Source organism: Phaenicophaeus curvirostris, chromosome 20, assembly GCF_032191515.1.
Source record: "Phaenicophaeus curvirostris isolate KB17595 chromosome 20, BPBGC_Pcur_1.0, whole genome shotgun sequence".
Lineage (NCBI taxonomy): Eukaryota > Metazoa > Chordata > Aves > Cuculiformes > Cuculidae > Phaenicophaeus > Phaenicophaeus curvirostris.
The window spans coordinates 4691781-4709279 of NC_091411.1; the positions used below are offsets into that span (position 1 = coordinate 4691781).

At 49.2% G+C, this 17499-nt stretch overlaps 1 protein-coding gene across 2 annotated transcripts in view; it reads right to left on the reverse strand.

Annotated features, from left to right (window-relative positions):
• The window catches only part of ASTN2 (astrotactin 2), a 344412-nt gene that overhangs the window by 13720 nt on the left and 313193 nt on the right, over window positions 1–17499 (reverse strand). For both annotated transcript variants that reach the window (XM_069873427.1, XM_069873426.1), the window contains one exon: window positions 17218–17359. In XM_069873427.1, coding sequence (XP_069729528.1) covers window positions 17218–17359 — 142 coding nt within the window. The remainder of the gene's footprint in view (window positions 1–17217; window positions 17360–17499) is intronic.

A 17499-nucleotide genomic window follows, 5' to 3' on the forward strand; every position in this document is an offset into this window, starting at 1 on the left:
TAAGATCGTACATAACACTCGATTTTCTAGAAATACTAAGATATATTTTGCCCAAATTGGTTCCAAAGAGCATTTCACCACTGGAAGGACAGATGCTCTTGGCAAAGATCAGCCCCTCCGTGCCTAGAAAAGCTGTCACCTCTGCAGCAAAGCACAGCATATGAAATCCTATAAAGTAATGCTGCTTAAATCTTTACTACTAAATGCAAACCTATTGAGACCACAAGAATCTTTTAGAGAGAGCTAGAAAGCAATTAACATGTGGCCTCATGAAACATCAACACCATCTTCCTTGTAGATACCCCACCCAACGCTGGCTCAAGCCTGGATTTTATCACCAGGCTTGAGATGCTTCTTGGGGGAGGAACAGCAAGCGGAGGGGGGGTGTTAAAAGTTTCATTCCAGGAAGCCAATGACTGTGGACGATTCTCAATTGCATTTAAAAAGAAATAAAAAATGGAAAAATATGTTTCTATCCTTTCTCAATGCAGATCAAAAAAGAATACAAAATATAAAACTCTAAAGGCATGAAACCATAAGCCTGAGAATGAAAACCCAGAACATGTTATTTATTTACAGACAACAATGTCGGTTCATGTTTTTTTAACTCCCTCTCATGATGCTCATGATGTTTGAGTGCTTTAGTCATGATCCTTATTTGCGGGAAGACAGATAAGGACCTCTGCATCTGACCTTCCTTAGCTCAGCAGCTGATTCCTGTATATCCTACAGATATCACAGGCATTTCAATTCTGTCTTGTGCTCTGCTTTTCCTGAAGCCTCTGGGCTTGTGCAGATGCTCAATGAGATGCCATATCACAACTGGGCTGCCGAGAAAGGGGTCTGATAAGGAGTCCAATAAACACCTCTGCAGTGCCAAATACCCGTACTAAGAAACCAGGTGCCTATGAGTAGCTGGCTGCATCTAAAAGCGATGGCTGTGCAGCAAACCTGGGCTGTGCTAAGGAGACCCCTGCACCGTGTTAACTGGGGACAGGGCAGAGATGCTGCTTGAGTCCAGCGTCATGCAGAGAACTGGTCTCATGCTTTCCCAAGTGGCGCAACGAGATGCTCCTGCTAGCAGGGCTTGCCTTGAGTTTGGCTGATAAGTTTGGGCTTGGTGCTTTCCTCCTGCAGCCACAAAACTCTTGTTTTGCTGATGGCTCCAGGAGCTGGGCGCAGGGCAGACCTGGCTGGTGTGACACACACAGGGTAATGGATTCTCTCTTTCCTGGTGGCATGGGTACAAACACCAGTGATCCTGGGCATGAAAACACAAACCTTGACCTGGGTGAGGTCACATTATCTTGATGTTAGGTTCATGTCCTGCCTGCGGTCAGTCACGGTTTGTCTGTGCCTTCTGCACAGCCCGGGGTCTCTGGGCTCGCACGCAACCAGTGCCTGCTGCTGCGGCAGGTCCAGTGTGCTGACACACAGACACCACAGCCCTGCTTTGCCAGCCCCTCTTGCTTCTTGTTCCAGCTGAAAAACAGTTTGGAGGCCTCCATTTAAAAGCCCTCAATGGACCAGCTCTTGGCAATCCCTGCTTACCCGCTCGCTGGTGATCTCAACACAGGGATGGGGTGCAAGGGACCTCAGGCCAGCAAGATTCAGGCTGTGTCTGGACTCGGGCACGCAGACAGTACAGCATCCAGGAATGGTGCCACAAGCACATGTGGATGTGACGGCACTCCTCACACCCAGCACTGTGGACACCCTTGTGCTCCCTCGAGCAAACACTGTCCTCTCCCAGTCTTCTAGTACCTTCAGCTCCCAGACACCAAGGTGAGCGGAGGCAGCCTGGAGGTGAGGATGCTGAGAGGGTACACGTGTTTCTTTGTCCACATACTTACAGCAGAGCATCGGCCTGATGAGCAGCAACAGACCTTCATCTCAGCATCTCCTGGCCGTTACAAGCCTCAATAAACTTACACAGTTTCCCTGAAATATTATTCTTGCAAGGTGGGGAAACCAGGGGTGCTGGAGCAAAGCTGTGTGTGTTTTACCCCCAGCTGCATGCCACAAGGTGCACACAGTCCATGGGGCCTCTGGGCATCCACTCAGCCCCGTCCCTCCACCGTGGGCTCATACATCTTCTCTTGAGCCTCCCAGCTGCTTTCCTTGACAGCCACAGAGCAGGAGCAGGGCTCGCCTGCCAGCAGCAGGAAGGGGGGAGCGGGGGTGTTTAGTGCAAGCACTACCAATTCAGAAACGATTACAATTTAAAAAGAAATCAACTCAAATAAAAAGCAGCTCATTCACACAAGCCACAGGAATGCAGCTTAGCTTATTGGTGACTCTGTGACTTGAAATAATTAGAAAGGTAAATGAGAACAACCCCCCATCCCTGGTCTCTGCAACAAACGCCAAGCAGACAATGAGCAGGGAGTGGTTTTTGGAAAGAGAGGATTTCTTCATCTATTTGTGGACCCTGATTTTGGGCTGATCACTTATGCTGTGCCCATGGTGCCAGACGGTGAGGTGGGATGGCACCCTGGCATGGGACCAGCCGTGATGCAGCCCTACCAGAGGTGCTACTGGAAGTTTGGGCTTTGTCTAGGCTTTACAGAGCAGTGGACATCCTTGTGCTGTCTCCCTAACACTGTCACAAGTATTGCAGCAATCAGATGCTCCTGTTAGGGCAATTGAAGCCTGGCAGGAATGTGGGGTGGGGCTGGTGACAAGCTGTTGTGCTGGGACCTCAGGCTGTGCCAGCAAAGAGTGGGGAAGCTTGTGGAAGAGATGTTCCTGAGCAGCTCGGAGCCTCCTGTATGCTGGGGAGAGGCACCAAGGGAGGTGACACCAACCTGCTACCACCACCCAGAGAATTGCTGCTTATCTGTCATACCTCTTCTGCAAAAGGACTGAGGTCTTCAGTTTTGCATTGCTAACATTTTTTTGGCTGTCTTTCTGCAGAGAAAGGCACTACAATAAGGAAACAGCAGACAGTGCTATCTTGAAATAAATCATCTTTTAGAAAGCTCTACTCAGAGTTCTACCACCCAAGAGAAGTACCTTTTATAGCTGGGCTTCTTTTAACCATCTGTGACAACTGACCTTGCTCCCATCAGTGTGACAGAAGAAGCAATGCTGGTGCCAACACCAGAGTGTTGAAGTTTTGCCTTTACACAAATACATGGGGCTGTCAGTAAACTGCTGTCACAGTTCACACCTTCTTTTCCAGGACAGAAAATGTTGTGAGACTAATAGTTACCCTTCAACAGATGCTTCCCAACAATACCAGATCATAGTTGTCAGATGGAGGGAAATAACATGTACCTGCCACTACATGCCACAGGTGTCTGATGCCTTTTGGAAGCGTATAAACCAGGGCCCATCAAATACTCCTCGCAGAAGGAAGGGCAGGGGCCGCTCTGCAGAGTAAGAGGCTGCTTGTTCAAGGAGATCTCTGGAATAGGGCAGAGGAGGCTTGATTTCTGAGACAGTAGAGAGCAGGTGGATCAGCTCTGTGGCAGCTCTGGGAAAGTCACCTAGGGTTATCCACACTGTAAGGTTGCCCTGAGTAGCAGCTGATGCCGTGCCTATCCTCAAAACCACTGTGCCTCCGTGTGACAAGAGACACAGAAACTAAAGCATCCTCAGATGCCTTCTTACCTGGCACCTGGATTTGTCTGAGGCAGTGGCTGCTGTCCCCTGGAATCTGGGTGACACTAGGGAGGCTCACAGGAGGCTCGCAGGAGACTGCTGGTCATGTCTATATGCAAGGTGGATATGCAAACAGCACAAATGAGGTAGCGTGGCTACAGTTATATCAGCCAAGGAACAGGAAAAGGGCACTTCATGAATTGTGGCACTGGATGAGGCCATGGAAAACCAAAACCTGCAGTGGACAAGGTGTCCCCCCAGCTCCCCCTCAGCACAAGCAGCAGACGCTGCACACCTGAGCCAAGCTACAACGCAGATTCACTCAGCTCTCGGTCCTTAGAGCACTTCATCAATCTCTTTTTGTTTCAGATTCCTATTGAACAAGATCCAGGGAAAAAAAAAAGGATGAAAGGGAAAGAAATTAATTAAAAATCCTGACCATTTCTTGCTGCTGCTTGGGTCCATTGCCTCCCTGCTAGAGAAATCCCCAGCAGGACATTCACCTTCCCACCCTCAGCTGCAATCTCCTGAATTCCCAAGCTTTTCCTCAAAACCCTGCCCATAAGCCCCACGAGAGCAGCGATTCCCAGTACCACCATGGCTGTGAAAAAGGGCCTTGATACCCAGGCCACCTTCTGGTCCCTAGAGTCCTGCTCCTGAACGATACTTGTGTTGGAGGGCCAAGATCCCACAAAGAGGCCCTTTGCCAGCCAGACATCTTGCAAGCAGCAGTGCCAAGATTGCCTCAGGTGAAAACGTGTTTCACTGGAAATGAGGGGAAAACGTGAGCTGGTTTCAGCCCCTGTCCCTGCACCCTCCTGGCCACTGTGCCCCCAGGGTAACTTCATCATCCTGGGGCTGAGAGCACCCAACGTGCCCCGGGTTCCCCTTGCCCTTTTCTCCACCTTACAGATTTCCTCCTTTGTTGCTTCTTGCAACCATTGACAATGAGCAGATAATTACTCCCTCATCCCTCACTCTTGATAAGTTTTCTGTTGCCCTAGTGGGTGGCTTGCACTTAGGAGCAGCTTTACATCACTGAGGAAGGAAGAACAGAGTAAGCTTCTCTTGACAGAGGGGCTGTTGCACTGCACAAAACTTCTGCTGGAGACAAGATGTGGATGAGAGAACAGCTCCTTGGTGTAGGAGCAGGACAGCACACCCAAAAAAGCTGCCTTGACATGAGATTACATTAACACAGCCTACGTTGCGACCCTGGGGCTTTATCTCCTAGGCACGTTCCAAGGAGCAAGAAGTCTTGGTCTTTAATTAGCTTGAAGATACCCAGTAGACCTTTAAGGTGCCCCACAGGGTCCCTGAACTCTAGGAATGGGATGATGGCAGAAAAAGCAGGATCACCCAGGGATTATCAGCTTTGGGGAAGAGGGGCAGAGAGTGTTTGAGGTCCATATTTCTTGGCAGTTGTGTCCTTGCTTTCATCCTGCTGGCTGTGAGGATGAAGAATCACAGATGTGCTTACAGAGCATGAACTGGCCTTGCTCTCCACAATTTCCACTGCTTGTCTCAGGGCTTGGGGCAAGGCGTTCCCCCTCTCTGCACGGCAAGGACAGGTCCCAGGTCATCCAGGATGTGAATCTTATTGTCACTTGAGTGGTGTGAAGAACCAGAAGGAGGTGGTGCTGAGACACTACGGGCTGGTGGTTTTGTTTCCAGAGAAGAAAACAGCTTGTATCAGCCTATCAAGTGCCAGAGTCCCTGTTCTGCTGGCAATGGATTGAGATGTCCTGGGCTCAGCACAGCCAAGGAGGACTTTCCCCAGGCTCTGCATCCACATGTGCCTCAAGTCCTGCTGCAGTCTTCACACGGCACAACAACATCCATTAATCCCTCCAGCTCTCCACAACGACCCTGTACTCCCAGAGCCAGGGTACCCCCAGGCAGCACCCACATTCTCTTTCCCTCCTGCTCCAATAACTTCTTCTTAGGACTGGGACAACCTATTCTCTCTTCCCTCAGCCACAGACACCCGGAAGCCTCCAGCCCCAGCCCTGTGAAGGTCTATGTGTTTAGGAGCAAGTCATTACTCTCAGGTTTTGCTTGTCTTCTCCTCACACATCTATGAGTGGGTGGCTTTCAGCATCACCCAAAAGCATTAGTCCTGTTTGCCAGGTGGGTCTCCGGAGAGACACATCACTTTAGTAACTTCTTTGGGCTACTTCTGGGATGGCTGCTGTCCTCTTCCATGAAGATGCAGCAGGGCTTAGAGGCTGAAGCTGCAGGAGACAAGAAGGCTGCTCAGAAGAAGAGAGGGAATAAATCAAATTCTTCCTCCAGTTGTGTCAGGGAGAAAGGAGAGACAAGCAAAGCCCTGGACTCCTGCAGCGAGCTCCACAATGGAAATGTTCACAGCTAACCATACCAGCCATTCAACATACCAAAGCTCGGCGATCACTGCCTCTGCGGGGATGGGGGAGAGGAAGGTTGTGACCTTTGGCAAATTGGGAAACGTTTGTCCCTCTCAACCTCACAGCTACTCTAAACAAGAAGCAGACACTCGACAGTTTGCTACCCTAGGAGAACCCCTTGGTAAGGTTTGTTCTCATCCTCCCAGCGGCTAGGCTTCCATCTGGGCTGCTGGCTGAAATCCATCCCAGGCTGGTAATGACTTCAAAAGACAGTGTCATCTGAGGAGTAGTGGGTGGTCCACGTCAAGCGAGTCGATGGCTGACTATTCTTATATAAGCCACCACAATAGGGCCTCCTACTCAACAGCCTCAGAAGAAAAGCAAAGAGCTGCACCAACTGCAGTCCTCAGCCACAAGTGTGGTCCCTTTGGTGAAGGGCAAGTCACCTCAGTAGGCTGGCACAGGGAGGTGGTCGTGCACTCCTATGAGCAGAGACTGTTGATCTATCTCCATTGGGTTTGTCCCCAGCACCGCTGGCCAGCCCTAGCTTCACCCTCCACATAAAACAAAGCAAGAAAACGATAATGGTCCACAAGGAAACGGCTTGGAGGAGGGGATGCCTACACTTGCCACGCTTGCAGTGTCCCAAGCAGGGTCCAGGATGTACCAGCCTCCAAGTGAGAGGCATCTGCACCCTGTACCAGGCTGCAGGAGCAAAACCGACAGCCAACAGTTCTCTGCAACAGCCCTGAACATCCCAAGGGCAGCCAATGGGTCCCTGCAATGGTCCAGCAACGTCGGCACAGGGATAACATGGGGGAAGGGTGGTGGCAAGGCAGGGATGCTGTGTGCCAGTAAGCCCCAGCAGGACGACACCAGCCAGGTCAGTTGTCTCTGCTGCCCGCTGGCCATTCCTTCTGTGCTCTGAGGCCCCTGAATCAAGGGGGGACAGGGTGAGGGGATGGCAGCGGGTGGGAGACTCTCACAGCTCCAACAGGCAGACAGGGAGGGCGGAGGGTAGGACAAGGAGGGGGGCGGGCAAAACAAATAATAAAAACAAAATCCCAGTAAGCACGTTAGAATTCGTTTGAAGTGCAGAGGAGCTTTCAGGCAGGGTTATGTACATCTCCCAGCCCGGCGTGATTTACACATTCCTTGCAAGCAAAGGAATCTTCTCTGATTTGAAGTAAAACAGATGTTTTGGGTTTTTCTCCCAATGCCCCTTTCTCCCCCCCTTCCCTCACCCCTTTTCAATCATTCCTTTATTGAAATCATGGCAGAGGGGATGACGTTGGGGAAGCTGGAGCTCTTAGTTTGAGCGCTATGATCTCAACCAAGCTACTTTGCTCTTATTTTTGTCCCTTGTTTTTCACCCAAGAAAGTCATTTGGGGAAGGAAGTTTCTTTTCCCAGAGGGATGCACAGCGCTGAGTGCAGCAGGGGTTTCTGAGTGCTGGCTGATGCTGCAAACTACCTGCATAGCCGTGCCCTTGAGTTTACACTCAAAATTATAACTCATGGCCAGTAGCAAATCCATCCAGCTCCCTCATTTTCTTTTCTTTCTCTTTTTCTTTCTTTTAAACTATGTTGTTATTTCTCAGTTCTTCGTTGGTGGCAGGGCGGGAAGGTTTTTTGTAACACATTCATGTACCATTGGGATCACTCCCATTCCCGTTTAGTACAAGAGATTGCACAAGAGAGAAACAAACAGGGATGAGGAAATGCGTGTTTATGAGAGGCAGCGCTGTCATCGTGAGCAAGGGACCCCCCGCAAGAGAGCCAGCCTGGGAGCCAGTGGAGAGTTTCCATTCTCTCCTAACACTCCATTCATGCCTCGTTTCATATCTCCCTGGAGGCCCCGTGACTGGCTGGGGTCCCACAGCTCGGCGCGGGACTCGCACTCCCCATGCGCCGCCTTCCGCAATGTTTGTTGTCAGGGGGAAAAGAGCGAGATGTTGTTGTCTCATAAAGATAATGAATTGAGAAAGAGCAGTGCCCTTTGCTGTTCATGTGCTCCTTGTTTTCCTCCCGCTGTAGCAAAGCGGGCTCTCCCTCCCGCACTGCCCAGCACCCTTCCTGCTGTACATCTCGCCACTGCCTGCTCCCTTCGTGCACCCCCACTGCCCAGTGGTGCGGGGCTCTTTGTTAACACCCTTTGTGGAGGCTTGAGTTGGCCTTCCCTGCTCGGTGTGCTGTGGTCACCACAATGATCATCCTCCTGACCTGATTGGGAGCCCTCCATATAATCCTAACCACATTGCCGCTTGATCGGATCCAGTCACCAGTAAATAACCTTGACTGCAGCAGTCTGGAAGAGTAAGGGATCCTGTATCACCACTATTAATGATTTAGGGCTGTACAGCATTTACAGATGACACAGAGAGCATCTCATCGCTTGCCACTGCTTGCATCTTCCCCAGGACAGCTCCTGCCCCACCTCACTTTGGATGGCTCTAAGCTAAAGTCACTAGGGTGACAATTACTCCTGCATGCAAGGAGCGGCGATGGCTGATCACTGTACTCACTCCTGTGCTGCAGATTTCCCAGCGATGGCGTTGGGGTCACCCGCAAACAGATGGGGTATTAATAAAACTGAAAGCAATTGCCCATGCACACATACTACAACCCACCTGGGTCCCTCTCCCTTCTGCTCCTGCAAGCCTCCTGCCTCCTCCTCCCTTTCTCCGCACACCTCACTTTTATTATCTCTGATCTTGAGCTGCCTATTACACGCTTTTTGCCAACATAAATATTTAATCCCAGCACACTGCACAGAAAAGCCCTTGTGGAGTTAATACTTCAACTCATGTTTCCACTTGGAAAACAATTCAGCGTGTGGCTGTGCAGCAGGTACAAGCCAGGGACAGAGCTGAAAGCTGGAGGTGACCTGCAAGAGCTCGAGATGCTGGTGGGCTTCATGCCATGGGGAGGGCTACATCAGGGCAGCTCTGCTGGGGCAGGTGTGGAAGAGCAGCACTTTGTTGGGCTACAGCAGGATTTAGAATCATAGAATCATTAAGGTTGGAAAAGACCTCCAAGATCATCCAGCCCAAGATCATCATGACTACTAAAATTAGGCTACTCCTAATCCAGCATAGCTCAACCAGAAGGTGGGTGCTTATAGATGTAATGCTCTGTACAAGCCAAAGATTGAGAAAAGTGTGGGTTTTTTTCTAAAATACATGGTAAAAATGAAGATAAGAAGTGCTTTTGGGGAGACAAGGCTGGTGAGAGACTCTCTGTGCTGCTGTTGTTGCAAAGAAAGGATGGAGTGGGATGTGCTGCAGGTGTCCTTTGAAAAATAAAACAAAAACTAAATGCTTACCTAGTTCTATGCCCTTGCAGGCCATATATGAGATTTATGCACATTGCTGGCCTGAGCTGGGACAGATCTTGTAGATAATGGCATCCAAACTCTGCCTTTAGAGTGTGGAGAAAAAGATGAGCAGGTAGGATTAGTTTGCGACTTATCTTTTTACTTGGATCAGCATCACTTTTTGGGTTCAGCATCTCCAGCTTTTGGGACCTGGGGTCCCACACTGAGTCTGAGCTGATTTACTCCATGGCTGTGGGTATGGCTCTGGCTTCAGATAAGACCTGTGGATGTAGTAGTATCTGACCACCTGGGCACCAGAGCAGCTTGTCACATCTTTCCTGGGACGTATTCATGGACACAGCCAAGCTGCTTTTGGCCACTCCTAAGCCTAGAATTAGCCTATTAAAATTTTGAATTGTTTGCAAATATCAGGTTGAGTTGCTACGTGGGCATAAGGAAGGAAAGGAGGAGATGAAAATTTCTACCCAGACATCAAAGTTTTGGCTAGCAACACATGAACCCACAAATCTGGCCATTGTTTTGCAGAGACAAAGCCTGCCTGGGGTGTACAAGAGCTATCCAGGCAGAAAACATCGTGCAGTGAATGGACAATCACTCTAACAGAGGTCTGAGCAGGAAAACATCACCAGCATCATCGCGTGTACAGCACCGGCTCCAATCCTGCTGCAGCCCAGCCCTGCCAGCCCAGGCTCACACTCTGTCCGATACCCCCTTGCTCTCCTCTGGGCTAGGCAGAGCAGGTGTAAAGCCACGGGACTACCAAGTGACCACAGCCGCGCTGCATCTGGCTTGGGCTGGCTCCCACACAGACTGCTTGGATCCCTCCACATCACACTTGCCTGTAATTTAAATTCCAGGATCAGCACGGGCAGAGCTTGTTTTGGGCTGTGCGCACCCCAGCAGGACTGCGAGCAGGACCTGGAGCTGCAGACGTGATGTAACACTGCCTCTTTGTGTCAAAGCTTGGATGCTGCCCCCCACAAGGCAAGTGAGCATCACTCCTGCTAAGTGTCCGAGATGAAGGTAGAGCAGCAGAAGCTTCATCTGTGCTCTGGCAACAGAGGGGAAACTCCAGCTGGCAAAGCAGCATTACCCACTGTCTCGAGCACTGTGTAAAATAAGTCATTTTGCTGCCAGATTGGCTTTGCTAGGAAAAAAAAAAAAAAACCACACAGTAACACTGAGAACAAGAGAGAGAGGAGAGTTTGAGACACCAAGCCAGCCAGCAGCCTTTTGGAGGACATGGCATCGCTTCCTTGATGTGACCTCTCAGGTCGCTGGGTCTCAGACTGCGTGAGGAAATTGGGAAGAGGAGATGCTGTTTTCATGCAGAAGGTATTGCTTAATCTTCTGATCAAAAAATTCTTGTAGGCACTCTGCTGAAGTGGGGCTTATATGAAATGTGAGTAAGGGCATCCCTAACTCTGCTCAGTTCCAGCCCACAGAAGAGCTCCGGGCATGTCACATCACCTCTCCCTGCCTCAGTTTCCCTAGCTAGGGCATGGTCAACAAGAATAGAAGCAGTTTTCCTTCTCCTGTCCCTCAAGACAAAAGGAACACCCACTCAAAGCAGCGAATTCTTTGTGGCCTGGAAGGGGAGAGGGTTCAAACTCTGTAAGAATCAAATCAACATGACTCTCACCTTTCCAGCCTTCAGAAAGAAGGTGCTCTGTACCATGGAGACTGATGAACACCACAAATGACTCCAACACAGTAGCACAGTGCAGCTTTTGCTGGCTTAGAGGCAAATCAAAGCCAGCAATGCCTGTGTTGATATTGGTATCGCATCTCTTGAACTTGCTCTCCCATTAGTCAATGAGGTAAGACTTGGACAGTGGCATTGTTAGTGGCATTAGGTGTCTACATAATCAGAAATAAGAACACTCTCCAAGTCCATAACTGGAAAGGGTTGGTGATAAGGATTCAGTGATGGGAAAAATGTGGTGTTCCCAAAGTCCATTTGTTTACCAACAGATGAAGAGGTCAAACTCCTCTTCTCCATCCTATACCTTTTCCAGGAAGAATCCGATATTCACCAGCTGCAATACCTTACACAACAACCTGTTCATGCCTCCTCATGCCCCACTGCCAGACTTCCTCCAGCCACCTCCAGAAGAGCAATGAGAATAAGCCTGAACTCAGCCAGAGTTGGGGCTTAGATGCCAGGAGTTCTTAGAACAAAACCACCAAGAATGTTATTTCAACCTGAGGAAAGGGAGGGGAGCAGCCAGCCACAGGAGGCAAAAAAGGCCATTCTGATTGTCTTTGTGACACAAGGTATGAGCAGAAGAAGAATTTGGTGAGAATAACCTTGTCTTTTCCAGTGAAAAGGAGGGAGATGCTCATACACTTGGCACATACTGAGATCAGTTGAAAGCTGACTCCGTATCTGTCCCAGGTGACTAAAAACAGGTGGCAGGGGCAGATCTGCTTTTGACAAGGATTCAGGCACAAAACTAACTTTCAAAAGGGTGATGGTAAATGGTCATTATAGCAAAACGGCTGCAGCATCTGGATGTCCTGATCTGAGTCACCCAGACTAGGTCGTACACAGACATCGCAACAGGGAGCTCAAACCCTAAGGTCGTAAAGGGACCGGGCAAACAGATGAAGATGAATGTGAAACAAAGTGATCTGCTTACATTACTCAGGAGAGCAGATGGCTAATTGGGAAGAGCCCCCAGTGCCTTTACTGGCCATGAAGAAAGCAACAATATATTTTCCACGGCTTCTATACGAGTGCTCTTCTAATAGGAGAAACTTCAACAACAGCCCAACCTTTCTCCATGCATGGAACTATAAATATCAACATAGAGACCACCTCCTTCTGCTGAGCCCCTGACCTACCTGGGCACATCATCTTCCATGAGGCCAATCCACCTCCACTGTAGTCATCTGCATGTAGCTCAGATGAACCCAGATAGCTCAGTGCTGGACTTACTTCAGCAAAACCACATCCAAGCCAGCATTTGGGCAGCCTGGTTCGGAAGGAACCCTCAGCTGTTGAGGAAAGATGAGTCTGCATCTACAACACATGCCTGGGATTTAGCAAACAGTTGTTCAACTCCTGACTTGCCTTGTTTGAAATTCCGCAAGCCAGGAATGCCTGAGAAGAAACTACAGCCGTACACTGCTTGACTTCAGGAAGCTGCAGAGCATGCAGAAGAGAAGAGGTGGATTCAACAAAGCAGCACAGCTCCTGTGCACACAGGGGACTCAGCCAAGGGCTGTAGCAGATGTGTTTTAACCCACGCCACTGAGCTATTTGGGATCTGTCTCAGATTGCTCCAGTGGTCATTCACGCATCTTCCTGATGGAAGACTAACAATAACAATCAGCATCATGTAAGGAGCAGTGGATCGCTGCCAGCATTAGCACGCTCTGGAGCACCAAAGGTTTCCATTCCACTTTTTATCCCAGCTATGCAAAAGGCAAAGGTCAGTCAACATTAATCAGCCTTGTTCTGGGCCAACTCCTTTGGCACATTCAGCGTGCTGAACTGCAGTCGCTGTCTCTCCATGCTGCCACGGGCTCCCCACACTCAATACCTTTGCCTCTTCCCTTATGCTCAACAAAATAAAGCATATTCACTGGCAGCCAGCAGTTGATGGCAAAGGCTGAGCCTGGCCATGCTGGCAATGGTCTCCAAGACTCTATGGGGGATCGGGCAGGTCCCGGTGGGTCTTGGCTGGGGATGGGAGACTTGTGTTGCCCTTCTGAGTTCAAACTGAATCCCCTTCTATCTTTTTGCGGTACCTGATCCTCATCTCCTAGGAAGGGGTTTTACCTTTTCAACAATTCTGAAACGCACTCTCCCAGAGCCTGGTTCAGGATCACCCTGGGGAAACCCCATCTGAGCCAGCAAAGGGAATGCAAATTCAAGGCTCCTTCTCAGCACATGAACACACTCCAAGAAAGGCTCTGGAAGAAATCCTGATGACTTCCATATTATTTCCAGTAAATTTTGTGCTGATTCTTGGCACAAACACCGGAAATGAATAGGCTAGGTCAGGAATGTAAATAAAGTGAAACATTGGGATTTAATCTAATCTATAATTATAGTATCTGCAACACAGGGAAGAAGTTGGTGTGTTCGCACTGCAGCTCCATTGAGGAGCTGGAGGGGGTTGTCATTTCCCTTTCCAAAATTTCCCTTTTTGGCTGAGCAATATTTGGTGTCTCCTCAAGAATCTGAAATGAATGTGCTGGGCTGGCAAAGCTGCTTTCCAGCAGTCGATCAGGTACAGCTCAGTGAAGAGGCATCCCCAGGCACTCAGGGAATGATGGAGTGAGAAGCTGAGATGGATGAGCTGGGTTGAAGGCTCAGGGAGACTGTGGGATGCACAGGGGAAGATCCTGTCTCTGCAGCAAAGTGATCAGTCGGGCTTGTAGAGTGCTGAGCTATGCAAGGGCTATGAGCAATGCAAGATCAGTCCTCCAGGCTGAGATCGACCTCTGGGACAAGCCAGAGCCCCTTCTCTTCACTGGTGTTTGGTGCATGACCAGTTGCTTGTCACAGCATGATGCTCTAAAGCTCCCAAACCATCATCTGATTGGCATTAACCGCTGCCCTGACTGGCTGGTCTGTGCAAGACGAGCACTTAACAGACAAGTCTCCCTCTGCTTTCCCCACCCCATCCTCTTCCAGATCCACCCAGGAGGAAGTTTGACAGACTGCTCTTGTGTAGCTGACCTCAGGGGAGAACAATCCCCTCTCCTGTGATGCAAGAATTAGGACTTTGGGGTTTTGAGGGCTTAAACCAAACTTGACAGTCTTGAAGGACCGTGCTCAGTGTCCCTGCAAGCACACTTACATGACTGCAGCATGGACCCCCACCATGGGCAGGAACACCCATGCACGTACACGATCCCCTGGAGCAAATGTGTCTTTGTGGACGTGAATTACTTTCTCTCTGAAACCCCCTCTAAGCAGGGACTGGCATCTCAATCCCAATGTACTACAGGCAGTGGAAAGAAAAGGGCTGACGGGCAACATATTTTTTCTCAGACTGAAATTGCAAAGGACAAAGAAATTACTTCTCCTTTTGTTAGTTTATGTTTTGAAATTACAGAAGTCTCAAAAGCAGAGGTATGAATCAGACTTTGTTTATTTATTTGCCTGTAGAGAATTTTTTTGGTCTTATTTTTTCATACTCAAGTCCAGCTTTGATCTCAGGCTGGTAATAGTCCAAATGAATGGACAACAGCAGAGCGTAGTACACAGAAGAAAAGGGACAAGATATCTAACACATTTGAAGATCAGAAGAGACTTCCACAATCTCACAGACCCCTCTCTCAGCTCATGCAGTACCCTCAGACTACTGACCAAGCAAAAGCCCTTGCTTTTGAAGAGCTCTGATGCTGCAGACTGTGTGCTCACCTAACAGCCTAGAGAAAAGCATAGGTCCCTGCTGAGTGGCTGTAATCAGGGTTATACCCAGGCCAAAGTCTTTCAAGATAGCTTGAAATGAAACAAGCAGAAGAAATTCAATTTAAGAAATGACCCCATGCCCGTGCTTCTGTTGTTGTTACATCTGCACAGGCTCAAAACAGAGTGCTAGCCTCTTATTTCACCCTTCTACCTTCCTTCATGCTGCACTACAACTGTATGCACCTCTGAATGGAGGAATATTTAATGCGTGTGTCTATGCAGCTGAGAACGTGTGGATGCTAAGTAAACACACGTTGGTTAGGTCCCAGGCTGGAGCAAATGTGCATGTTCCAGGAACACATGCAACCACAGCAGTGCACGCAGACACGGTGGGCAGTAGGTGTGTTGGTCCATGCAGCTGCAGGTGAGGGGGAGAAGAATGTGCTGTAGTGCGTGTGCATGTCTATTTTTTTTTTTGGATGCCCAGGAGTGTGGGTGCATGCCCCATCGATGCCAACATGCATATGTGTCCATACATGTGCACTTATGTGTGCACAGCCCTGGGAACAGTGTGTCAAGCCCTACTGAGCATTAGCTGTCGGATGGAGCTGTCACCTCAGGGCCAGTCCCCACAAAAGGGTGAGGTCTAAAGCTTCTCAGTGCCAGGGGACCGCTGCCTGCCTGCAGCCATCACTCCCTACAAAAAGCTGCTGTCACTTACTCAGGGTGACCCAGAGAGAAGGAGATACCCACAGCCACCTCCAGGACATGGGGCATCACCAGCCTCTGCTTACCCCCTTCACAGCAACGTGCTTCATGCCTGTAAGCAAACAGCCTGGCTTTGACCAAAGGGATGACACAACCCTAATTAAAGCCTTCCGCCATCCATCCAAGGCTCTCCCAGTCCATTGCAGACATCAGGAATTACAGGAATTAAATCACAGAGCCCCTAAAGCAACAGGTGAGTGCAATTATCCCTGCCCAGCAGATGGGGAAGAGGATTTGGCAGCCTAGGCTACCCAAGAGCCAGACCATCTGGCTCCCAGCTCCATGCATTCACCTTAGCAGCAGCCTCCCCATCAAACCCAGAGGCTCTTCCATCTCCTGATGCTCCCAGCAGCCATAAGCCAAATGGCTGAGAGCTCACAACCGGCTGATTTTATGGGCGGCAGGTTATTAGCAAGCTCTGCGGTTGCTCCAGCCTCTCTCTGGCACCTTGTCAGAGCAGCCCAGTTCCCAGAGATATTAATAATTATATTTGTGTTTTATATATATATAACAGGAAAACATTTAGAATTATTAAATGGCAAGAGGTATCACTTGGAGCCTGCTCCTGGACACAGGCCTGCTTGAGAGATGTGAAATAAAGGTTTCTCCTTCTTCGGAAGCTGTCAACATACTTAACCAGAGGGTGGTGTGGAAGGGGAGGCAAAGGGAAAGTATTAACCAAGATCTTCAAAAGTTCTTGCTGACAGACCATTTGCCAGCTCTTGCTTTAAGTGCTTTTGTGGTCCCATAAAAAGTTTCATTACTCACTACAAAATGTGTTTTAATTATTACAGTCTCTCCAACATTAAGCCCTGAGTGTTTCTCTCTTGACTTACTCCACCTCTCCTGTCTCCTTGCCTTTTTTCTCTCTTTTCTTCTCTCTCACTCCCCTGGCTCGTGCTATCCCCAAGGCAGAGGATGCCCTGCCTAACAAGCCAGGTTGAAAAGCCCAGAACCCCCTCCAAACAATACTGAATAGTAGAATGACAGAATGGCTTGGGTTGAAAGGAAGATCAAAGATCACCCAGTTCCTGTCTCCTGCCATGGGCAGGGACATCTCTCACCTGACCAGGTTGCTAAAGGCCTCATCCAACCTGGCCCTGAACACCTCCAAGGATTGGGCAGCCACAACTGCTCTGGGCAACCTGTTCCAGGGCCTCACCACCCTCACCGCAAAGAATTTCTCACTAATATCTAGTCTAAACCTTCCCCTTTCATATTTAAAGTCATTACCTCCTCATCCTATCACTATATGCCCTTGTAAAAATTCCCTCTTCAGCTTTCTTGTAGGCTCCCTTCAGGTATTCAGGTCCTGCAATTATCCCTTTGCATTGGACATTAATTACTCCACAGGATTCAAACAGAAAATCCTATCTCATATGCTTAAAGGGTATCTCAGAAGAGTCAAGTCAGTGGGCATAAACATCAGCACAGGCATCTCTAGCCATCCCTGCAGAAATGACTGGGTGGTGGGCAAAAGGATTTGGTTTCTCAGTTCATCCATGAGAAAAAATCCTATCCCACCAGGCATGGACCTGGAAGCCCTGCATACTGAAAATATGAATAATTCCACTGGAGTCTCCCATAGACTCCCAGTGCCTCCTGGCAGACACTGTTTTTGGCATTTCACTAGCTGAGCAACAGAAACAGACTCATCACTTCTCCACTGTCCAGTGGAACACGCTGCTAACCAAAAAGGTTATCGGCAATTAAATAACAACATTGGAGATTCCCTTTATCCCCAGCACCTCCCCACATGCCTCTCCTTACTTGTACAGACCATCTGGTTCCAGGCACTTGAAAATGACTGAATAGAGGCTGGTTTCAGGGACACCTCCGTGGCTCCTACCCGCTGCCACACAGGATGTTGCAAGGCCGGAAAGCAAATCATCTGCAAAGCTCAAGGATTCTCCTGGAGAGTAAAGAAACGAGCAAGACAGAAACATCAATGCAGATGCAAAATTATTGCTGCCCATATCAAAAAACACTGTAGGAACATTTCTCTACAGGACAGACAATCAACAAAATCAAGCTGGCTGTTGCTGGTAGGCA